Below are 25,208 nucleotides of genomic sequence, written 5' to 3'. Positions count from 1 at the left end.
ATTGTTTGGTGTCTTCTTTGTCTGCTTCAGATTCTGACTTGAGTTTTGCCACCTGGATGTGAACTCAGTGAAGATAGCACTTTGGTAATTTCCTGCCTCCTCTCTTCACACTCGGCTCTCTGCCGTCTATTGTTCGGCTGCCGTCTCGTCATCCCACCGCCTCGGGAGAGCCAGCGCTCTTGAAAAACCAACATAATCAACTTATTTTATCGCCACAAACATACTTTGGATGGAACAATAATTAGCGGCGCTTCCCACCCGGCTGAGGCCGTCTCTCTGCTCTGCTGCGAGTTACAACAATTAAATAAGGAGATTTCATTGGAGCTTCTTCAGCCCCATTTCTGAGAAAACACCTGAATGTGAAGATGAGTCAGCAGCCTGAAAAACGAAATATTCACCAACAACCCCTAAGGGACTCTTTGGTAGAAGGTATCCACTTATTTGCAAAAAGAAGACTGAAAATGCTTAAAATGCACCAAACAGACATACAGGTGAAACACTTTATTAAAGCAGAGGTTGGCAGAAATCCTCCAATAGGCGACCACGGACATGTGCACGCTTCATACAGTGACCCGGTGTTTCCCAAACACCGTCTTATCCGAACTCGTCAAATACTGCCGCTCTGTCACTGCTTTCAGCGTACGAGTGTGACGCCAAAAGCCACCTCCTGTGTCCAACCCGAACATGGCTGCATGACATCAGATGAGAACGCACTCAGACAGAACCATACGATCATACGGCAGCTGATGTTTGGATGGCACCGGGTGCGTTCACATGCAACGTGCACGGGCAGCATCACTGCATCACTTGAGAACACGGCCGGTTGGATCCGGTTGCGTGTGCATGAAATGCTGAAGAACAGCCTCAGTTATAACACTGCCCGTAACCACAGAATATAAGGAGCGCAAGTGCTCTTATAGGGCAGGCAGGGAGGTCGACGGTCAGCTTTCAAGCGGGACAGCAGAGTCCACTTCCTGTATGGATGTGTGCTTTTTCTTACCATGTGCCTCTTTTGCTAAAACCTATCACTCCGGGACTCTGTTGCCTAATCCTACACATCGTGATGGTCCGTGTTGGTCACCATGTGCTGTTGAGTAAACATAAGGACCGTGCTGCATCATCCCATCATGTGTGTTTGTTGGCATCCTGGAGACGTGAACAGCTGATGCAGAAGGAAACCTAAAAGGTCATAAGTAGACGCAGAAGGTCACTGACAGAGTGGCACCATGCAGCGAGTTGGGAACTTCAAGTTCATCCCAGAACTTTAACAGCAGATACAGAAGAGTTATGTTGACATTATAATGTTGATAGTTACACAGACTCCATATTGTGTGAAATTTAAACTCATTTTTTGTGTTAATTGATTTAAAACAAAATTTAAGGTGTAGTAAAGTAATGAAACTGGCTTGATAATTTAACTTTTTTCCACCTTCATGTAAAAAGTCCGGACAAATTCAGACGGTGAAGACTGTGTAACAGCTACAACACAGAGAACATTTATGACTTTGAAAATGGTGATCTGCTGTCACTTATTAGTGCTACTTAAAAATGCCTTTGATTGTAGAGGAAAAGCTTATTCCACAAACTCACTTTAGTGCGCTCGCGGCACGTGATTTCATTGACGTAACTCAGAGATTAATGAAAAATTGATGCAAAACCAGCACAGATTTTTTGCTGTTCTTCAACTGTAACATTTGTTAACATTTTCTCTCTGAAATTCTGTCAATATTAACAGAATTTTAATTTTCAGACTCTCTGCCTGACAATAAACACTTTTCCAGAACCTTAATAATAATAATACTAATAAACTTTATTTGTATAGCACCTTTAACATGTCAAACAAAAGACATAATAAAACCTGCATGTAAAAATGAAATAAGATCAGAATAGAAAACACAGAGTGCATTTTCAGATGGATAAAACCCTTGTGATAATTTTAGTAAAAGTAAGATAAAACAGGGATAAAAACTGATTGCACAGAATGTATAAAATAAAATGGAAAATAAAATAAATAAACATTGACATGGCATTATTAATAAAAAAAAAGCATAAAAATAGAGAATACAAACATACAAACAGAGAATATAAAATGCATGAAATAAAGAAAAATGCAACATCTTAAAGATGTGCAGAAGTTATTGAGTTTTCCAAAATTTACCCAGGTCTATCTACAAATTCCATGACTTTTCCAGGTTTTTCATGACTCTTTTCAGCCCTGTGTTAAGTGTGTGGACGACATGCTGAGTGTGTGAAGACTCTTCATCTCTCCTCCTCCTCCTCCTCCTCCTCCTTTTTTCTTCTCTCTCCAGATTCTCATCTTTTCTCTGCTCTTCTTTCATCCAATCAGCGTCTCTGTGAGCTCTCTGCCCTCATGGGAACTCATTCCCCCGCTCTCTAGTCCCACTCTTCTTCTATCAATTATTTTCACATTTCTTTGCTTTTGAAAGCGTGCACACTTGGCTGTGCACAAGGCCGTCTCTGAGCCTTCGCTCTGTGTGTCCTCTCGCTGCTGAAAATCAGCCAAAACGATATTCACACTTCTTTTTTAAATCATGATCCATCTCTAATCAGTCTCAACTTGGTTTATTTCAAAAACATGAGAGAAAGGCAAAAATTAGCAACAAATAAGTAAAAAAAAGTTACAAGAAAATTACCTGAAAAATTGCGTGAAAAAAAGAAACAGTAAAAAACAAAAAAAGGTGAAATGATCTGAAAAAAACAAAAACAAACAAAACTCTTTAACATATTTTGAGTACACAATAATGTAATAATATTATATAAAAATACTAAATGATATTTTTTGTATAATATTCTGGTATTGCTCTACTTTTTGAAAAATTAATTTTAAGGTTATGTTCTTGTCACTTTTTGCCAATTTCTTGCAATCTGTTCATTGCCTTTTTATGTGTTTTTGAAGACAATTTCAGGTTTCAAAAAGTTTGAAAAACTTGCAGCACAAGGAAACCAAGGTCCCTCTGAATTTCAAAGGTTATCTAGAAACAGGAAACTACACATTTTGGCTCCAGAAAGAGAAACTTTGTCTCCAGCGGTTGGACTGCGTTTCCTTTAAATGTTCTTTTCTTGGTGAATCTTCTGATTCTCCCACAGATCAAAACCGCAGCTTCACACTCTGTTTTGTTTCGGTGCAACTCGAGTTCAACGAGTTGAAAAATGCAAAAATGAGAGCAGTTTTGGCTGCGTTTAAAACTCCCAGCTGGCACACGTTCAGGTAAAACTGGACGGACAGAAAACACACAGACGTGTGTGTATGTAGCTGGAGCTGAAAGGTCTCCGTGTTTGTCAGTTGTTGTTTCTCGGGGCTCAAAGTGCTGCAGAGCTGCAGAGTTACAGTCAGCTCACAGCAGGTGGTGTCACATGAAAGCTCAGCTGTGATTAACCGTCTGCACTCACCCAGATCTTAACCCCGAGAGACCTACAACTGATCGAATCTCTTCATCAGATCGATCCGCCGCGCTCTGTTCTGCTTCTTCCCCTCTGTGGGCTCGACACGTCTGAAGCTGGAGGAGACCTGAAAGGCTGACCTGCTGTTCACCTTCACTGTTCCAACAGAAAATCCTCAAAAATCACCCTGCTGTCCTCGCTGGATCCTCGGCTTCATCCTGGAACTGCAGGAAGTGTTTGACCACAGGAAAACTCGTGGTTAGAGGGACTCAAAGACTTTGAGAAATCCCAACAAGGTCCAAAAGGCAAACAAATGTCATCTCATTTAACTCTTTAAAAGCCAAACGGAGAATAGTTTTACTGTGGAAGAAACTGCTGCCCCCAAACGCCTGCCTCAATGACCGAAGATACAATGTCATTTTTCTGGAGTTGGAAAAGAGCAAATTTGCCATTTGGGGGTTTGACAGACACATTTTACACCAACTTGCAGCCTCTGATCAACGATGTAAAGCATCTGACCTGATGACAATGACTATATGACGGTCAAATAAACGTTACTGTGCACTGCAGTGACCCGTAACTTAACACTTTACATTTTCTGAATTTAAAAAGGAAGAAAATATTTGTCTTGCTATTATATTATTTTATTGTTATTTTAATAATTTATTTTGTCATAACTGTATTATTTTATTTTGTCGGAATTTTATTATTTTGTCATAATTTTATCATTTTATTATGTTGTGAGTTTATTATTTTATTTAGTCATTTTTCATTTATTTAGTCTCTTTTTTTACATTATTATTTATTTTATTATACATTTATTTATCTCTTGTTTTTCATTTTAAAAATCTTTGGTGCACAACTTGAAGACATCACCTTTGACCCTGGACAAAAGTGAGACTTAAATGCTGCTAAATCAACAGATTTCTTCACAAAAAACACTAAACTGTAAAGGAGATTTTCATTGCTTCACATGTTTTTGATCAGAGTTCAGGGTTTTAAGGGGTTAAATGATGCCTCCTGTATAAAATGCACAGTTTATGTCTGTAACACGCTGACTCTGAAAAGAGGAGCTTGTTTGCTCAGATTGAACCTGCTGCAGAGCTGGCTGGCTCTAATTGCAGTCAGGTACTGAGACAGTCGCAGTCGTTCCCTTTTACAAGCCGAGGAAGCACAAAGTGGCCCCCGGCTCTGTGAGGGGAACAAGGCCGAGGTGACAACGCCACAACGAGTTGAGAGTAAAACCGCAGCAGCAAAAAGTCCCGTCTCAGCAGCTCCTGTGGGAGTTTTCGGTGTGTGTGTGTGTGTGTGTGAGCGATAATTCAGTCTGGTTCCAGGTCATCAGCATCAGTAACACCGTGATACTCCATGAGTCCCTGAGGGGGAGTTCTCGTTTCTCTTTGTGCTTCTCGATGGGGGAACTGAGGACACGGGATCATCCGCAGAAGGAGAGAGAGAGAGAGAGAGAGAGAGAGAGGTGAAAACAACAAACACGAGTCGGCCACTTTGAAGCACCAAACTCGTGTTAGTGCACGTTTTAGCTCGCCAAACTTTAAATTGATCTCCGCTCGTCCGTGCAGCCATTTATTTCAGTCAATCCCGAGAAAATCTGCACGCAGAAGCTTTAAAGCTGCCTGACACGAGTGATCCGTCATCACTCTGACATCCAACGTTCATTCTTGTGGAAGAAATGATGACGCATGATGACGTAATCTTTAATTGTTCCCATGTTCACGGAAAACTGGAAAAGTCTTATAATTTCGTAATCACATTTCCCAGGCGTGGAAAAGTCATGGAACTAGTTAAAAAAAGAAAAATCACTGAAAGTTTTGGAAATTTGCTGTCTGTAAAGTAAATCACATTAATGTAACATAACGCTGAGTTCATTTTCTGTAGCTGACGATGAAACGTGGCTCTAATATGTGACACTTTTTGCTTTTTCTTTTGTTCATCACAAAGGTTTCATTTTCTCAGTGTCGCCCTTCATGGAGGGCATGTTTTCTTTACATTTTTTCATTTTTCTTTCTTCTTTCACCAAAAGGACACCGTTTATAATAGAAACACAGAAATTATTGTTGGATTTTCACATTTCTGAGTCCTTGAACACATCATGAGGGATGCTGAAATTATGTTTGAATCTTGTGTTTAAAATAATGTTGAGCAAGAAAAAAAGAGTACTTGAAAAGTCATGGAAATTTTCTGTCTGCAGTAAGTTAAATTACATTCAGTTACATTTAGTGTCATCCTTCACAGGGGACATGTTTTTTTTTTAAACATTTTGGTGATTTGTCACTTGTATAAACAGTGAAAATGTTTTTTCTTGATTTTTTTTTAAACAACATATTTGGAAAGTGTGTTTTCTTTAAACATTTTTGGTGATTTTTATTCTTTTTTTTTTTAATTTTTAATTTTCTTTTTAAATTTTTGCGGGGTAAAAAGTTAGAGAAAAGTACAAATTTTGAGATTTAAAAAAATATATAATATTTTGTTTATAGGCATGTTTAAAAATCATTAAAATGTGGTCTCTTGATTCCATCAAAATGATAGAAAAACAGAAAAATTGGTCTCAAAACAAAATTAGTCACTGAAGAGGGGGGAAACAAAATGAGCGGCCAAAAGAATCACACTTCCAAACACACTCAACTTTCCACTAAAAACAAAAAAACACAGAGAACCAACTGAAGGTGTCGACTCTCTGGAGACACAAAACCAAGTGAGCAGGAAAACCTCCCAATAAAACCTCCCAGCAGGCCGATCACCTGCAGCTGAGGAGAACATCACAGCTGCACCACATAGCTCCTGATTACTGAGGACACCTGGGACCTGGACTTAGGATCTCTGTGGATCTCTGACACGAACAAATGACATACTATTATAACTTTCCTTGTGTATATTTGAGTTGTGTAAGTTGGAAAACTAAATTAAACATTGGTTCATATGATATCCCAGAAATAAGTGCCCCACAAATATTATGTTTCACACACTTACTGTGGTTAGGTTCAGCAAACATGATTACAAGGTACCTCAAACACTCAGCATCAGGTTTTCCTGTCAGACATCATTTGCAAGCATTTAAACCTCTGAAACCTGAAGATAATGAGCAACCTAGTAAGAAATGTCCTGCAACTGCCAAAACTATGTCCAACAATAGTCCAAAGCAATATTTCTAATGGTATATATATATATATATATATATATATATATATATATATATATATATATATATATGTATATATATATATATATATATACTTGTGGTAACTTTTTATCAAGCAGCACCACCAGGTCAACGTCTCCACTTCTGGACTCTTTTTAAAATAGCTTTCGGTTAGGCTGTACGTTTTTCTAAAAAACCTTTTTTTCAAATGCATTAGTAAACAACATGAAAACAACCCAGATGTCTCGAGCTGAAGTGCACGAGGACAAACTAAACCCAGACTGAATGCAGAGTGAAGTGCAGGAGAATCAGAGGACACAAAGAGAGGAGGCTGTTTATGACTGAATGAGTCTGAAACTAAAAGAGACTCGCAGATGGAAAACAAGCTGAAAGAGACGGAGGACAAACTCCATTTGACCATCAGAGGATGATTACATGAAAAGCTGAGAGAAAAGAGGAAACCAGAGAGCGGGAGAGATAAGGAGGAGGAGGAGGAGAGGCTGAGAATGGTGGTGACCATGGTGACATCGAGCGACATGGATGAGTCATCACCGCCCAAATAATAAAAGCTGGACCAGGTCGTCCCTCACCTGTCTCACGGAGGGGACGGCAGAATCAGGAGGAGGAGGAGGAAATGCTTCGTCCTGACCCTGATGCTCTGCCTCTAATCCTCTCGCCTCCGGCTCTATTTTTGTCCACACCGTCAGTGGTGGCGACGGCTCGTCTGCAGACAGGTGTTTTTCATTCATCTGCTCGGACTGAGTTTGAATTCAAAAAATGTCTCTGTGTGTTTACACTCTGCTGTGTTAGCGCTCCGATCTGAAGCTGCCTCGCTGAACAAAATCTGCATTCATATGGTAACATTATGAAAACGATCCTTTAGTACACAGATCTGCAGAAACAGCCGAAAATGCTGTAGTATGCACACCAGGCTGGTAGCTGGTGGTGTAATGTTGTAATGAAACAGCACAGAAGAACACACACACACACACACACACAAAAAAGCAGCTATAACGTCACCATTCTCATCGTCAGTTTACACAGCAACAGACGGCGTTGCTTTTTTCAAAGGTTACACTCTTGAATCAGTTTCAAAAGTTTGTGCTTTCAGGCTCCCAAAAACACCATTGTGGTGTAAATTAAAGGCCAGACCACAACAAAATTTTAACATTTCATGCAAGAACCTTTGCCATGAAAATGTCCCCAAAAAAATAAAGACACAGCACTGTGGACATAAACATTACCAACTGTTCTCATTCTGTCATCACATGTTGCCGCTTTGTCAGTGGACTTCTGCGTCTACATATTCTGGCCTTCTGGGTGAAAGTCCAGGGTTTGTTTGATCCATCCACTGTCATTTTGACCATATTTGGCATATGGAGGAAATACATGCTATTTCCACTAGGTGACCTGTCACAGTCAATGTAGCTGCTGATCACTGACATATCCCAGACTGTCAGCAGCAAAAAAAAAATCTACTTAGCATGTAGTTTATTGAAAATAATTTTTTTCATCTAAAAACATAGTGGCACGATGACAAAAACGTGGCATTTAATGGGTAAAAATTCTGAAAATGAATGAATATTTGATATTTATGATTAAGACTAATGGTTAAAAAAATACCTCAATGAAAGTAGAAAATGATATTAATGAAAAAAATGTTTTAAAGCTTGATTTTGAAAAGCGTATTTTGTGTGCTGAGTGATATGAGTGTGTGTGATATCAAAGTGGGTCTTTATTTTCTGCAGTGTTGTGAGTGTTACATCCTCACAGGGCTGCGAGTGTGGCTGTACACTTTTGAACTTGTAAAATGTATTTTTCATAAAGAAAATCTAATTCTTATGAACTTATCCTCCTGTGATTTGTAACACTCTGCGCCTCTGAAAGGCCTTGTGGGAAATGGCCTCTATAAATAAACGCGCGTCACCTTGATGTAAAGAATCATCCTCCGTTAACATTAACATTCAAAATATTGTATAAAGTCATTTCCATCTGCAGTTGAATGGTTTCAGAGCGATTTGCAGGACTATATTTAGAACCGGCTGCTGTAGGCGGCCATCAGGGAGATATGCTGGTGTGCGTGTGTGTGTGTGCGTGTGTATGATATGTGACAGTAACATGTGTGTGCATGCGTGGTTCCAGCCCATGCACCTGCAGCTCGGAGCGTGTGGATGTATCTGGAGCGTGTTGGCAGGTTTTGAAGCCTTCGGCCATGTTCCATCTGTATGACTCAGTACATTTATGGCTGTGTGGCCACTGTGTAATTAGCTCTTCAGAGGCTGCGGACGGCCGGCGAGTCCATGAAAAGCATGAGTTAGGCCCCGCTAATGCCTTTTATTACAGGCAGCAGTTACATTCAAACAAATACAGGCAGAGACTAAAACAAATGTTGCTCCAGCGCGGCGTGTCTGAGCGCTCATATGAAAGAGACCAGCTGAAAAAAGCACTTTTAATTCAATTCAAAACCTTCAATTAGGACTTTTAGTTCTGGTCTGTTTTGTGTTGACACCAGCCCTTTTTACACAGAGAGATGGAGCGATAGAGCTGCTACTGCTACGTTAAAGGACGTCTGCATATGGACGATAGGGACATGGTCATTGACAATATTTTGGGCAAATTCATCCACATTATTGTCACTAACAGTTCTGTGTACGTAAATACGTCACAAATTGCATCTTATATTGATTCAGTAAGGTGCTGTGTGTTTAATTTTTCAGTATGCCTAATCAGATGCGTGTTCAGCTAGTTTTGGTATTCAACCTCCGTTGAAGAGCAGCACATGGCTGGTTTAATTTTGCCTCTTCCAGTGAGACTATTTTTCAGGAACAAATAGGCCAAATTAAAGACAAATAACACTTTTTTGGAGCTGATCACACAGCTGATCAGTGGTCATGAGCCGACACTTAGCGCAGTGAGAGAGGTAGCAGCAGCAAGTGTCTGAATTAGCAAACAGTCAAATGCTCAGCAGTGGAAAATGACTTCTTTTGGCTTCTACAGATTATTTTGTTTCAGTTTTAGTCTTTGACTTTGAATGGAATTATTTATAAATATCAGGAGGAGTTATTTGCTGCTTGCTTTCATTATTATTATTATCATTATCAGGTGCAGAATATTATATATTCTTCTTTGCCTCCCGTGCAGATTACGGGTGGCCGCTGCCCTCTGACCTCTGTCCCATCTGGATCTACCTGGATGTCCTGTTCTCCACGGCGTCCATCATGCACCTCTGCGCCATCTCTCTGGATCGATACATCGGCATACGCCACCCGATCCACCACAGCCGCTTTAACTCCCACACCAAGGCCCGCATCAAGATCATGGCGGTGTGGACCATCTCAGTGGGTAAGAACACACACACACACACACACACACACACACACACACACACACACACACACACACACACACACACACACACACACACAAACACACAAACACACACACACACACACACACACACACACACACACACACACACACACACACACACACACACACACACACATACAGAAACAAACACTTCCACACAGCAGATTGTCCTCACGCTGTTAGTGGGTCATTGTGATGATTTAGAGCAATGACTTCTGTATGAGTCTATTCATGTTTTTTTTGGGAGCATCCTGCAGAGTTTTCCTTTTAAAGGTCTGTAAATCTATATGTCTTTAAGACGAGGACACACAGATAGATTTATACAACGAGTTTGTTTAGCAGCCCGCTCTCATTCCCAACTCATCAAATACCAAGACTCATGATATGCTATCAGGCAGCATCACTTTACAGCTCTGCTGAACATTTAAAATGCTGGTGGCTTCAAACCAACACTGCACCTTTCACAGTGGTATGATACAGCACCGAGCGGTGTAAGTTTATGATGCAGCTGGATGACATCAGTTTGAAACGTCAATGGAAACAGGCGAGCAGGAGGAGACTTGGGTCCAACAAACCGCACACTTGCGCCCAGGACCCCTCTGTTTGTGTCTGAGCCAAAGTGTGTTTTTCTCCTAAAGCCATCCACTTGCTTTTGTTGCACAAGTTAATAGATCATCCTGTTCTTATTCCAAAGTCATCAAATACTGCTGCTTTGTGTGATTTCCACCTTTTGCATCCACATGATACGATGCTGGAACTCGTCAGCTGAGAATGCTGCTAGACAAAAGTATTCATGGTGTTACTTTACGCTGTGCCTGCTGCGGCAGCATTTTATATGTTGGCATCATTTGAGAATGCAGCCAGATGGATCCTGTCCTGTGTGTATGACACGGTGTCAGTTTGAAACGCTGTCAGTAACAAAGGCATCAAACAGACCCTGGACTTTTACCCAGGAGTCTGGTGTTTACTCTTCACCATGTGCCCTTTTGCCTGAACCAAACCATTTGTGCCTTGTTTCCTAATTTTAAGCATGTGCTTTTGTTGATGTCCCAGCATCATGGTTCCTCTTTCCTACATCCTTCTTCCTTCCCTTTCCACTATCAAGTCTACTTTTTTTCTGAAAGTAGACAGTGAAGGATGCAGGAAAGGGGAACGCTGAAGCTCCCAGCTGACAGTAATAAACATGTTAATGTGTGTGAACGTGTGCGAGTGTGCGGCTCCTTCTGCTGCTGCAGCACAAACAACAAAGTGAAAACACTGTTGTGAATCTGCAGCACTGCTTGTTGAACATGACAAATATTGATGCACTGGAGTGGAAACGTCTTTTGACACAAACTGCATTCATTACAAACCATTTCCTGCGAGGCTTGTTTTCACTTTTCCGCTCGGCGAAGTCTGAAGGAAGACATCTGCGTCTCTCTGCAAGTCAGGTTTTTTATTTTTACCTCCTGCTGATGGTTTAACCTGAGATCCCTTACACAACAAGACAAGAAACATACACACTGTGCTACAGGAGAGCCAGCATGAACCTGGTGGAAATATCTAAACTCTTATTCTGCTTATAGTGCTCAGCGTTCACATTAAGATTTTAATAATGATATAAATCAGAAGGACTGATCACTGTTTTATAAAACACAAATGATATTAACGTGAAACGTCTTTATTCAGTACTTCTATTGGTTTAAATCGGGTGGTTTCTTTGTATTAGAGAGGAACTCTCTTTTGTGACAATTAGAAAAAAAGTTTTCTTTTTAAAAATAATTTTCTAAATCTAATTGCATGCAATTTGCAAGACATTTCTTACCAAGTCATTTCCTTTTCCCCATGTTTTTAAAAGAAACCAAACCAATTTGCTTCACAGAGTTTAAAGGTTTAAATACTTGAGAGGCATTTGAACACAGAGCAGGAAAAGTGATGTCCAACCAGGTTTCAAAGGGTTAAGGCAGCACTTGCTTTCTTTCTTCTGTAAATTTTTTAATTTTAAAAACAGATAAAATGCTACAAGAGCTGTGTTTTTGTGTGTGTGTGTGTGTGTGTGTGTGTGTGTGTGTCAGGGTGTTTGGTTCAGAGAAACACATTAATGAAGAAGTGCATGAACGTTTCAGTTTGGATCATGTAATTTCGGAGAAATACACACACACACACACACACACACACACACACTACCAGCATGCATTCATGCATGTCAGCATGTGTGTGCGCATGTGTGTGTGTGTGTGTGTGTGTGTGTGTGTGTGTGTATATAGTCCCTCTCATCCTCTGTGCAACAAAGTGTAAGTCCTGATGTTACGTCCAATCAGATCACAGTGTAACCACGACTCACTGCGGGAACATGAGCAGGCTTGACCTGACGCCAGCCGCCGCACTCCCCCGAGGAAACATCACGACGAACCCGAGGAGGAAACCAAGGCCGTGTGTGTGTGTGTGTGTGTGTGTGTGTGTGTGTGTGTGTGTGTGTGAATAAAAATTATAACACGAACCCTGAGATAATCTGGTCGGGCTGGTGGGCGATGCAGCGTATCGTGAGGCCTGCAGTGACGCCGCTCACCATGCTGACATCACATTACTGCACTCTTCCTCCTGTCGCCTCCGTGGAGCTGCAGCTATTTAAATGTTAGAAACATAACAAAGAATCAGCTCAGAGCCTCGAACACAGCGCTCACAGCGAGCGTTAAGGAAAATAAAGATGTCAGAGAGACCCGAGACGCTCTGACTGAATACAAAAATATCCAAACTGGACTAATTAAAGCTTCCCGCTCAAGAGAACTTTACTGTGGAACAAACTGAGAGCGATCGAAGCACCGTGCTGCTGTTTGTACCAATTATCTAAAGCTGTGCTCTTCACTGCTGAGAGTCACCGCAGAGAAACTTCAGCCTGCAGACTGATGTCCAGCCTTCAGGCAGCAGCTCGTTTTTCCTCCTTCGCAGCGCTCACGTCATAATTTCATTCATCTGTATGTCGTTACACAGCTGTGATCAGGACCAGTTTTAATTTCACACATTAGTTCACCGGGAGAGGCCACATGAACGCGGTCCTCTTGTGGTATTCAGGACCTCATGAATGGAAATCTTCTGAGTCTCAGAGTTCACGAGTTGTGACGTGTTTGTGGATGAATGAAAGTGCATTTTTAAGCCTTTGAAGCCTTTTAAACCTGAATCGTCATCACTTTTCTGAAGTTGCATTTTTTTTCATTAACGTGGAAAAAGGCATTGAGCAACTTGATAAGAAATGTCATTTTAGGCATTGTTTTTGTACTTTTTACTAATTTCTTGCCTTCTCTCCATGTTTTTTTTAAGGAAATCAAGCCAATTAGTCCAGGTTTTAAAGGGTAAATGGATGGTAAGTAGAGCTGTTAGCATTAACGTGTTAATCGCGATGCGATTGAAGTTCATAAATAACGCTTTTTCTGTGTTTTTGATAGAAATCATATCAGTTTTTTCACATTTTAGAGGATAAAATAATTGAAAGGCGTCTGAATGCAGGACAAGAAAACTGATGTCGATCCAGTTGTTAAAGAGTTAAATATTTCTCAACCAATGTTTTGTATTTCTGTGCTTATATCTGCACAAAGGAGCCAAACTTATCTCCAGATCTCTGATGAATGACATCACTGCATTAATTAATATGGAGGAGAATGTAAACGCCGAGCGACTCGCAGCTATCGCGTTTGGATCTGCAGCAGGAAGGAAGCTGAATTAGCGCTGTGCAGCTCCGGCGTGGCTCGGTCATTAGCAGCCACAGTGCAGAATGACAGAGCTAATGAAGTGGAGGCAACAGGAAGCAAACACAGAGCTCGGGGCCGCCGAGCGTCTCGCAGGCATCAGGCGAGGCCGACAGCGAATTAGTGCTGTTTGTTTATGGTCAATAAAGTTTGGGGGACACACAGTCAGCGGGGGAGGGGAGATTTAGTTTAAGAGGGTTATTTTGTTTCCTTTTCTGGCTCTTTTTGACTTTTCCAGCTCTCACTGACCCTGTCCTCCACTCACCTGCTCCGCCCTGACAGGGAAGAAGACGAGCTGCTTTTGACACAATCATGTCTTTAAACTTGCTTAATTGGACGTGTTTAGCCGTCCTGTCCTACAGACAGACTTCAGTGGACTCATTATAATCGTTCTGCTGGACTATGTTTTCATGCCAAAAGTCACAATATTCATGTTATTGTAATCTGCCCCCCCCAATAGTTCTTATGTACTTATTTCACACTCTGGGGAGGACGGATTGATCACTATTTGATCACTTTTTGTTTCACATCTATTTCAAATTTTAAACCAACAAAAAACTCACAAAAGGAACAGCTTTAACAGATCTCTGTGACTCATGAGCAAGGCATGCTCGCCCTCACCCCTGTCATCAGTAATGAAAAGTGATTTGTTGAGCTGATGTTTCTTCATATATCACTTTTCCTTCCTGCAGATTTGAAGTGTGCGTCACTCTGCTGAACAAAGCGCTGCTCGTCTTTAATCGGGCGAAATCAGGATCCGTCAGGTCATTAAGAGCGCTGACGTCACGCTGTGATGTTGCTGCCATCCATTCATTAGATACGATCTGAGGGCCGGCGCGCTGCCACCTGGATAAAAATGAAGCGCTCCTCCATTCCTCATCTTAATTAGCTTAGTGTGAAAGCATGTCGGCTAACAACCAGCAAAACAAATCAATCAGGTCGGGAAAGTGGGAAAGTTTTTGGATGATTCGACTTCAATCAAACGATAAGTGATGCTTTGTTTCTGCAGTTTGAAATGTTGTCAGCTCAAACTGAAATACATTTTCATGCATTTTCCTCCGGACGGCGAGCTAATGTGCACTCTGCCGGTCCCTCCCACCACCTCCACCGTCCACAGCCCCATCATTACATTTCCTGCTCATCTAGCTCCATTGACCTGCTCAGCTGGAGAGCAGCCAGGCAGCCAGAAGCCAATTATCAGGACCTGATTGTTCCCTCACCTCCATAAAAATTATATGGAGTCATAAACGTCACTTTTTGTCTTGAACAGGGCAAAATTACACCTCCGGAGCCGCCGGCCGCCCTCTTTCTCTCGCTGTTAGAGGGTCTGCCCGCTCTGTTTTCCCCCTCACAGTTTCTCTTCTCCTTTCTGTGACAGAATTCGGTTTGCCGATTTATGAAGTCAAAGGACTGGAATTCATTATATTTCGTTCAAACAAAGCGACTCTGAACGTCCCTCTGCAGAGAGGACAGCGTCACAGTGAACAAGGACGCACACATCAGAGGCAGACTTCATCCTTGACCACAAAACACAAACACTGTCAGCCTCGGTTTGCTGAATTCATAATGTGTGTGAGTGTGTGTGTGTTCAGAGATGTAAATTGACTCCTGCAGCACCACATCAACCTTCACATCAAATCCAAACCCCCAAACTTCCTCCCAGCTCACCGTTTTCTCTCTAAAACCAACATGTTCTCATCCAAACTGGTCAAATGTCACAGCTTAGTCTGTACCATTTACATCTGCATATGATGCATCACGAATCCTCCTGCGTCTGCTGTTGATGTTGTTGTTGATGCTGCACATTTGCATATCATGCTGCCGTGGACGGTAGTGTCTGGCTGTCCGGCCGCCTTCTCAACTGACACCACCCAATAATATCATGCCAAAATCACTGCAAAAACATCAGTATCTGATACCTTTGGAGAGGGGCAGCTGGTATTTCCACTTTTGCTTTAGTCAAGGATCCGAGTTTGTCTTTGACTTAATGAACCGAGTGAAACTCTGCATGCAGCAGCACAGAGGTGTTTCACATCAATGTGTGTGTGTTTGTGTGTGTGTGTGTGTGTGTGTGTGTGTGTGTGTGTGTGTGTGTGTGTGTGTGTGTGTGTGTGTGTGTGTGTGTTTGTGTGTGTGTGTGTGTGTATGTGTGTGTGTGTGTGTGTGTGTAGGCGGACAGACGGCTCAGTGTTTCCCAGTGGGAGCGTTACAGTGGCTCATCCAGAAACTGGAAGGAGACCAACACACACACACACACACACACACACACACACACGGACATAAGAAAACAGATGAGCAGACATATACTGTACTCGTCTGTGTTACTTGAGTTGTTCTGACTCAGAGATAGTTCATATTTTTATTTATTAAAATGACTAAAAAACATTTTTGATTTAACCCTTTAAAATCTGGATCAACATTTATTTTCTTGTGCTGCATTCAGACACCTTTCATAAGCCTTCAAACCTTTGAAACATGAGCAAATTTGATTTAATTTCTGTGGAAAACTTGGGGGAAAAGACAATAAGCAATTTGTAAGAAATTAACAATTACATTTTTTTTTAAAACACTAGGGAGAAATATCTAAAACTAAAAGATATATTTATAATGATCATAATTGTGTATTTAAAATTATTTAACAGAATTATCACAACTTAAGTACTTTCTCAGGGCATTTCCTTTAACATTCACTTTTTTTGTTCATGAGCTCTTGTTTTTCTTGCTAAATTTTTGGTAATTTCTTCTTGAGTAGCTCATTTCCTTTTATCCATGTTATTCAAATAAATCTAATTTGTCAAGTTTTCAAAGGGTTGAAATTGGCTGAAAATCACAAAATATTTTATTGTATGTCAGAAGTTCATTGATGGAAGTCTTTTTTTATCATTAGTAGTACATATGTATTTTGAGTGTATTTTGAATTACATGCTGCTTTATTATATTTCTATAATACTTCAACATGAGGACATTTCACTCTCAGACAGCTAATTAGCATGTGGCATCTTTCCCTGACCTTTACCAAACTGCAGATAATGCTGAAAGAGTTTCAAAAATGTTGGCATTGATCATAAAAGAAGTTTATAATTGAACATTATGTGAGGCTTCACAGAATCTGGCAGGGCAGTCGGTGCATTTACCGTCGTGTAAATGAGGACAATAAACAGACTTTACATCAGAAAGATGGAGTGGAGGCTGCCAGCTCTTCACGCTGAAACAATAAGAGAGCGACACTGGCCCTCTGTCATCAGAGCGTCTTGAATGTGAGCACATTTGTACAGCAGGAATTAAAGCTGTAATCCGTCCAGAGCGGCTGCTCGTTGAGATCTGAACCCCCACAGTCTAATAATCGCACCGGCTGGCAGATACAACACAGAGCTGAGGGCTGGCAATCACAGAAACAAGGCCGCTCTGTGTGTTTGTGTGTGTGTTTGTGTGTGTATTTGTTGCTCGGCTCTCTAGAGTTTTTGTGTTTGTGCGAGGTTTAAATTCTCCTTTCCTTTACATCCTTCCTTCCATCCCTCCTTTTTATGACCCAGAAACTGATTTCTTTCATCAGTACGGAAAAAAGAGGAAAACTCTTCAAACTGGATGTTTGAAGTTTGTTTTTGTTGCAAATGTTTGTGTCTCCTTTTGTCAGTGTGTGTGAGAGCGTGCATGATGTGCATCAGGTGTCAGTGTATTTATTAGGGCTGTGACAGTTTGTGTGTGCGTGCAGAACCGTAAGCGCCTAAAGGTCACGGTCCGCTACATGCAGCTGCGCACAGAATAAACTGTTTGTGGACTGATGCACAGGATGTGGAACCAAAATTCACATTTGAGTTTCACTTGCAAACATAGCTGTGTGTCGCTGGCAGCTGGACGTGTTCTCATCCCAAGTCATCACATGTTGCTGCTTTGCAGTGGACTTTCACGTCTACATATTACGCTCTAGGTATCTGTCTGTGTCTGTGTTGATGTTTTGGGATGCTGCTACCATGATGTCAATACATGAATCATATTGAGATGGGAAGCTAACACCAGACTCCTGATCAGGCAGGTTTCCATCTCCCCTCAAATTCTTCAAATTGAAATTGCAAATATGAAATATGCCCAATGGGGCAAATTTGAAAAAGCCATATTTTGCAGAATTGCAATGGAAACACTTTTTAGTCTTTTCTAGGTCACATGATGCTGTGAGGTCACATGATGCTGTGAGGTCACATGATGCTGTGTCTATGTGCTTGTCAGTAGGAACTGGCTCCCTCATGATGCAGCAGGAGCTACAAGAGCTGTTATTGCATCACATAACTCTGAGAAAGTTGAGCAGATCATCTGGAAGTTTAGAATCCACAATTCCTCTGTGAAATCGTGGACTACATCTCCCAGAATTCCCTCATACGTGGTCGCTCCCACGTATAAGGGGCTCGCCTTTCCATCACGGCTCCATTACACGCCTACGTGGCCTTGGATTGGAAATAATGACGGCTAGTTTGGTGGCTGCAATAGAAATAAAGCTGCTGATGTTTTGAACATCCGTCGCCATGGTTACTGGGATGTTATCACCAGAAGAGAAGCTGCAGAACATCACTCAGTGAAAACACAGTCAGCTCCATATTGAGTTTTATCGACATTTAATACATATTGCTTAAGTTTTGCTCACATCTGGAATGGAAACCCGCCCGGTGAAGGTCCAGGGTTTGTTGGATCCATCCGCCGCCTCTTGTCCACCTTGTAGGGACCTCTTTTCATATTATGGTGTTTCTGGCAGCGTTTCAACGTGATGCCATCAAGCGGCGAATCACGTGAACATGAAAGGTTTCATCTGCCAACATTGTCAAGTGACGCTGCCTGTAAACTTAAAAACACAATGATTCTCAGGCGAATTCTGCAGTTAGAATCGTCTTTTTTCCCTCTGGTTTATAAAATAAATGAAATATGTGATTGTGTGAATCACCTCGACGTTACAACAGAAAACTGAAACGAATGGCAGCTTTTACAACATGACTGCAGAGCGATAAAAAGCACTTTGAGGAGTGATTTTCTCAGAATGAAGAGTTTTAAGTGAAAATTGATTGAAACATTCAAGAGTTTTATTTTCTGTTATGCGTGGCCTTGAAACTTTGAGTGGATCTCACCGTCAAGTAAAAAAACAACTTAAATGCATTAAAAACATGCAGTTAAATCAATAAAAAGACATGAGATGAGGACGATGAGGGTCAGTTTTCAGGCTACAGCTTCTCTCTCAAAGCTCCTGTGTTGCATTTTGAAATGAAAGCCTCCTCCGTCTCCTTTGTGTCTGCAGCGTCTCCCTCCTCTCTGTTTTCTCTCACTTGATCCCCTTTCATCTTCTCACCCACTTCTGTCAAGTTCCTCTCTCCTCCGTCTCATGTCTCTGATTTCATGTATTTAGAGCAGCCAGTTGCCGTCAGGGAGAAAGAGAGGAAGACCCAAAAACTGACAAAAACTGGCTTTTGATTTGTGGGTTGTGCAGCAGCGCGGTGCGATGGGTGCTCGAGGGCGTTTATCTGAAGAACGCAGACGCTTGTATCAACAGTGTCACCTCTACAAAAAACATCTGATCAGCTGATAGAGAGCAGACAGTGATGGTAGTTTCTGTCTCTGTGTGTTTCCTGCTCCGTCTCACCTTCAGTCTGTCAGCCGCTCAGCTTTCAGAGAGTGATGATGAATCGTGACCGTTTCAGCTTGTATTCACACAGTCAACCTCAGTCTGAATATTTTCACTGTGGAGATTAAATAAGAGCAGATGACTCTTGTCTCTATCAGCTGTCAATCAAACAGCATGGGCGGGACCATGACGTCCTCCGTCTTACACATCACAGAGACTCAGCTGTCTTTGCTTGGGAGCCACTTTTCCAAACTGACAGGAGGTTCAGGGGCCACTCGCAGCAACCCCATACACGTTTCTAGGATTTGATGATGCTCGGATTTGAGGACATTTCTAATATCTTCGGAAATTTGTAGGATTTTAAGACATTTTGTAGGATTTTAAGACATTTTGTAGGATTTAAGGACATGTCCAGGACATAAGGACAAATAGGATGTTATGACATTTATGGGGTTTTTGAATTTTTCTAAGGCTTTAGAACATTTTTAGGACTTTTCTATGATTTTATGACATTTCTTGGATTTAAGCATGTTTCTTGGACTTTGAGACATTTTTATGATTTAAGGACCTTTTTACCCTCTTTACGATCAGTAATTCCAAAATTGCTGTAATGTACGATAATTTGACCAAAGTGACGCTCTCAATAAGCACTTAGTTTAGTTCACACGTCCCATTTTAACTCCTGGATCCGTGTTTACGCGTCACTTATCACATGATCTCCTTACAGCCAATCACGTCAATCAGCATTTTGGGAAAACTAACCTGACGTCAGCTGTGCGCTGAGCCGTGAAGACGTGGGTAGTGGGCAGTGGGTAGATTTGTATATGTGTCAAAAAGTCGTTAAAATACTTGTTAACTAAATTCATTAATTTAACTGTGACCGGGGCACGATGTTTTTTCTCAAAAAACGATCATTTTGAGCTTCTGGTACGATAGTTTAACATTTCCAATGTGGCAGCACTGGTCCTCACGTTACAGAAGCAGCAGCCGGAGACTCTCACGGTGTCTCTCTGTCCAGAATGAATCAGGCCTCCGAGGTGGAAAATAAATGTTTGTTTATGAGGCTGGAAAGTGAAAAACCTTCAGACCCTCCGGCTGCTTTTCTGTCAAACCATCCAGACTTAATGAGAATTATCCGGCTCTGACCCCTCTGCTCCCGACGTGCAGCCACAATTTCTGTCCTCCCTCGCTGAGTCTGTCAATCCCTCCTCCTCCTCCTCCTCCTCCTCCGGCTCTTTCTCTCACCTCCCTCGTGGTTGTTACCGGTACAGGTAATGAGAACACAGCGTTTATCTCCTCCTACCCGCTTCCTGTTGCTGTGGAGCGAATATCTATCTCACCTTCATCCAGGAGTTTTGGGGGTAATTTATCACGAGATTTATGCTAATGTGTGACTGCAGATATTAAATCTGAGAAAACCGAAATTTAAGGCTGAGAAAATGAAATAATAGCAGGGGGAGATCTGGACTCAAAGTAACCTTATTTCCTGGACTTCCCCGTGAAGAAATAGAGCTCTGGGATCTCTACTAAACAAGGTTAAAGGTCGTGACAGTTTAGGTTTTCTAAACTTATACACAACTTTACATCTCATGTGTGTTTCTGGAGTCAACAAGTTCTAACACTGTGCATTATAGAGCTATTCGCTCCTGTTTGGAGTCCATAAATTTACTTCAGTTTTGGCCATTAGTGGAGATTAGAGGATGGAAACATCCAAACATCAGACATCTTGTGAAGATGTCTGATCAGAGACTCACGAAAAAAGACATTTAATCTCACATTGTCATCCCTGGATGACGGAGTTAAAATCTTTTATAGTTATATATTATAATATATTATATATAGTTATATATTTATAATATTTTCCAGAACAGATTACTCTGATATTCAGGAGATGAGGAGCAAGATGTCTCATATGCATAAGAAAAGTGGTCTGTTGATAAATGGTACAAGCCAAAGTTAAGGACTTATTGTAAAGGATGGTTAAAATGCAGAAATAAAATAAATAAATAAATAAATATAATTTAAGCAAAGGACAAAGATCGCTGTGTGCAGTTACGTTCAGGAGCGTTTCCGTTAACTGTAGGTTTAATGACACTCCAGAGGAGGACAGATTATGTTTGTCGGGTTATGTGGGTGATTTTGAGAATGAGGCTCATTTTTTGTTTTGATGCGTTGTTCATGATGACTGGAGAAATGTACTTTTTACTAAAATGTCGTCAATTTATGCAGACTTCTTTAGGTTAGATGATTATTAAAAAAAACTTGAGCTGTGCTTCAGGGAGGAAACTTTTTCTGTTGCAAATTCGGGAAAGAAGGCAGAATATTCTGTTTAAGACTGAGCTGTAAAGTCATTTTTAATGAATTTTGATGTCTTATAAACACATGAGGTTTCTTTATTTCTGGGTGATGCACACAATCAATCAATCAAAATGCAGGTTAGAAACTGGTAGAAGACACTAAGACAGACCAAAGAGGTGCAGTGACCACAGGCTGCAGACGGGGAGACGAGGAGGCCAAACACCAGCTTCCTCCCACTCAGAGACAGACAGACGGACAGTTTCAGAGCAGTTAATGGAAAATCTGACACATGTAAGAGTGAACAGGTAGTGCAGCGGTAATAGCAGGGCTCCTCTGCCGAAATATTTGACAGACTGTACCTGTGCTGCTGCTGTTAGCTGCCAGAAACCACCGCAGAAAACACACAGCAAGAGTCGATGTTTGGTAGAGTTATGTTGATAGAAATGCTTTTTTGGGCTAAGGGTGTTATTAAGGTTCATAATAAACATACTTAAAAAAAATGTAGAATTAGTAAATGCTGACAAACTAAAAAGCTGCTTCAGTGCACAGAGCCCTTTTCCACGACTTCTGGCTCATTTTTTGGGTGATTTCTTCTGTTCTTGCTCATTGTGTTCTTCCCATGTCTGTTTTTTAAGACATCAAGCCAACTTCTAACTAACTTCTCCTTAACTTCTTATTATGATGATCTCGATATACTGCAATACAGAGCATCTGCACAGTATTACTGTTAAATTATGCAAATCAGTCGTTTACTGTGATGTATGAAAGTCATTTTGCTGCATTATTAAGTTTTGTAATCAAAGAACTCTGAAATTAGCAGAACTACACCGAGACACTTCTTCTACTAATTAAATGTCTGCACACGTAATGAGAGGGTTTATATGACCTCTCACTCGTCACACAAGTTCATCTTCAAAATGCTTCAAAATGTCGTGCAGATTCATACAGACGTGTGAGAACATTTTTCTTTTACTTGTAATTGAGAAATTTTCCACTGCTGATGCTTAAGAGCTTTTAACAGTCACACTAAGAAATGCGTTTACAGAATATTTTGACAAAATGCAGCAGTAAGAAAAAAAAGCATAATACATTGTAAAAAGTGCAATTGTCAATGTAATATAATAAAACATCTGAAAATAAAAGTGACTTCATACAATAAAAATATAAAAATGAATAGATACAAAAAATTATAAAATATACGAATTCTGAATGTTCTATAATAAAAGAAATAAAGAAATAAACAAAAATACATACAAATATAATTAATCCATAAAAAATCTGTTGATAAATAATAATAATAATAATAATAATAATAACAATAATAATAATAATAATAATAATAATAGTCAATTTAATATGATAAAAATAGAACTGAATAGAATTACGGAATAATCAAAATACTAAAACGCATCGTTAAAAAACATCTGTACAAAAATGAAATTGGATTTTTAGTAAATGAATTTGATCACAAAAAATGTCCACCGTGTGGTAACGATGCCTGTTAAAGGGTTAAAGGATCTGAGTTTCAGCGGTTTAAATCTCCTCTCACACAAACAGCCACAAATATTGAGCTTTTCTCGTCGTCTGCTTCCTTCCTCTCTGCAGGGATCTCCATGCCCATCCCCGTGCTGGGACTGCGAGACCACTCCAAGGTCTTCAAAGATGGCAGCTGCCTGCTGACAGATAACAACTTTGTGCTGGTCGGCTCCTTCGTGGCCTTCTTCGTGCCCCTCACCATCATGGTCGTCACGTACTTCCTGACCATCAACGCCCTGCAGAACGAAGCCACGCTCTGCTTGGACCAGCTGGTCCCGCGGCCCAAATGGAGCACGACGTTCACGCTGAGCTTCTTGCCGCAGACCTCGCTGTCCTCCGAGAAACTCTTCAGACGCTCGATCAGTCGCGAGGCCGGCGGCAGAGGGAGCAGCGGCGGACTTGGAGGCGCCCGCGGGAGCGTCTCCGGCTCGCTGTTTGGGCGCCGCACCATGCAGTCAATCAGCAACGAGCAGAAGGCGTCCAAGGTCCTCGGGGTGGTGTTTTTTCTCTTTGTGGTCATGTGGTGTCCGTTTTTCATCACCAACGTGCTGGTGGTGGCGTGCGACCCGGCGGTGTGCGACGCAGGACTCATGGGAGGCCTGCTGAACGTTTTCGTGTGGGTCGGATACTTGTCCTCCGCGGTCAACCCGCTGGTCTACACGCTGTTTAACAAAACATACCGAGCGGCGTTCCTGCGCTACGTCCGCTGCCGGTACCAGCCGGAGAAGAAGCCTCTCCAGCTCATACTGGTCAACACCATCCCGCCGCTGGCGTACAGCTCCACCCAGCTGCCCCTCGGTGACATCGGGAAGTTACGAAACGGCGTGGTGCATTCTAGCAACGAGATGAAGGACTTCTCTTTACCCGGACAGGAAACAGAGAAGTGTAGGCCGGATAAAAGTTGCGGAGAGAAAGACGAGAGTTGTGTGTGAACGCCATCCCGTGAAACTCACAGATCAGATCAAACCTTTAACTTCTGTGGTCGCATCAAACGTGGGAGAGAGGTTTAAAGTCAAAGTGCCAAAGACAAAGTGCCTCCCGGTCAGGATTAAAAAAAAAACTCATGAGTTCACGAACATGTCAAAATAAAAAGTCTGAACCTTCAGATTTCAGTGCTTCTGATCCCTCAGCGACAGAATCTGGAGCTGAATTACAACAAACACCTTTTAATAATAATGTGATCAGTGCTTGTTTCATGGATTTAAAGAAAAGTGTGTCAGATTCAGAGGGATTTAGCTGTGAGGATGGCCAACGTGTTCTCATCCCAAGTGGTCACATGTTGCTGCAAAAGCACGTGGTTATGTTTAGGCAAAAAGGGCACGTGGTGAAGTGTAAAAACATCACATTCAGACAGGAAGCAAAAGTCTGAGTATCACATATCATGTGGATGCAAAGGTTAATTTTGGCATTTTGGATCTTAGGCCAAAAGCACAAAACCTCTTGTTTAAAAATTTTTCACATTAAAAGCACATGAATACAACCGAGTCAGAACAATGATTTTCCAACTTGGAAACTACGACCTTTGGACATCACGTGAACGCAGAAAAAGACGTCCTCATGAGTGTCAGACGCCAAAATCACTGACCAAGTGGTGCTATTTGACGAGCTGGGAATGAGAACGCGCTGGTGTGGTTTGTCCGCTCTGGCGGTGCAATATGGCGTTATATGAAGATGAGAAGAAGATGAGAGTTATAAACAGCTCATTTTTAGACAATGAAAACACAACCACTCATTTTTAGATGATTATACAGTAAAGAAAGCAAACTGATTAGATTCTGTTCAGTTTCTGACAAAATATCCCTCTAAATCCTGCACACTGGGGCTTTAAAGGCATTTAAGGTTTCAGAGTCTCGTCCACACTGCCAGCAAAACATATCATTTTATTTTCCACTTAATCTTTTTCTAAAGTTATTGAGTCGATATCTTTGAGTCTGAGAGATGAGGAGGAGGAGGAGGAGGAGGAGGAGGGGTGGTATGTGAAATGACGTGAGATGCTTTTTGGCTGATAAGAAAAGCAACAAAATTTACCCACTTTGTCAAGAACGCTTTGGACAAACGCACATTTTTTTCATTTTCCACGGATGCTGAGCCGTGGTGACCTCGGCTCCCCCCTCAATCTGCC

At 41.4% G+C, this 25,208-nt stretch overlaps 1 protein-coding gene across 1 annotated transcript in view; it reads left to right on the top strand.

The window, feature by feature from the left end:
* Positions 1-24,886, top strand: part of htr2aa (5-hydroxytryptamine (serotonin) receptor 2A, genome duplicate a) — a 46,162-nt gene extending 21,276 nt beyond the window's left edge. Inside the window, exons 2-3 of the mRNA XM_042494916.2 lie at positions 9,701-9,901; positions 23,156-24,886. Coding sequence (XP_042350850.1) covers positions 9,701-9,901; positions 23,156-24,018 — 1,064 coding nt within the window. The 3' untranslated portion in view covers positions 24,019-24,886. The remainder of the gene's footprint in view (positions 1-9,700; positions 9,902-23,155) is intronic.
* The last annotated feature ends 322 nt before the right edge of the window (positions 24,887-25,208 follow it).

Source organism: Plectropomus leopardus, chromosome 10, assembly GCF_026936395.1.
Source record: "Plectropomus leopardus strain MGB_pleo_1.0 chromosome 10, ASM2693639v1, whole genome shotgun sequence".
NCBI lineage: Eukaryota > Metazoa > Chordata > Actinopteri > Perciformes > Serranidae > Plectropomus > Plectropomus leopardus.
Note: the sequence above shows the minus strand (reverse complement) of the source record. Positions and strands in the feature narration are given on the sequence as shown.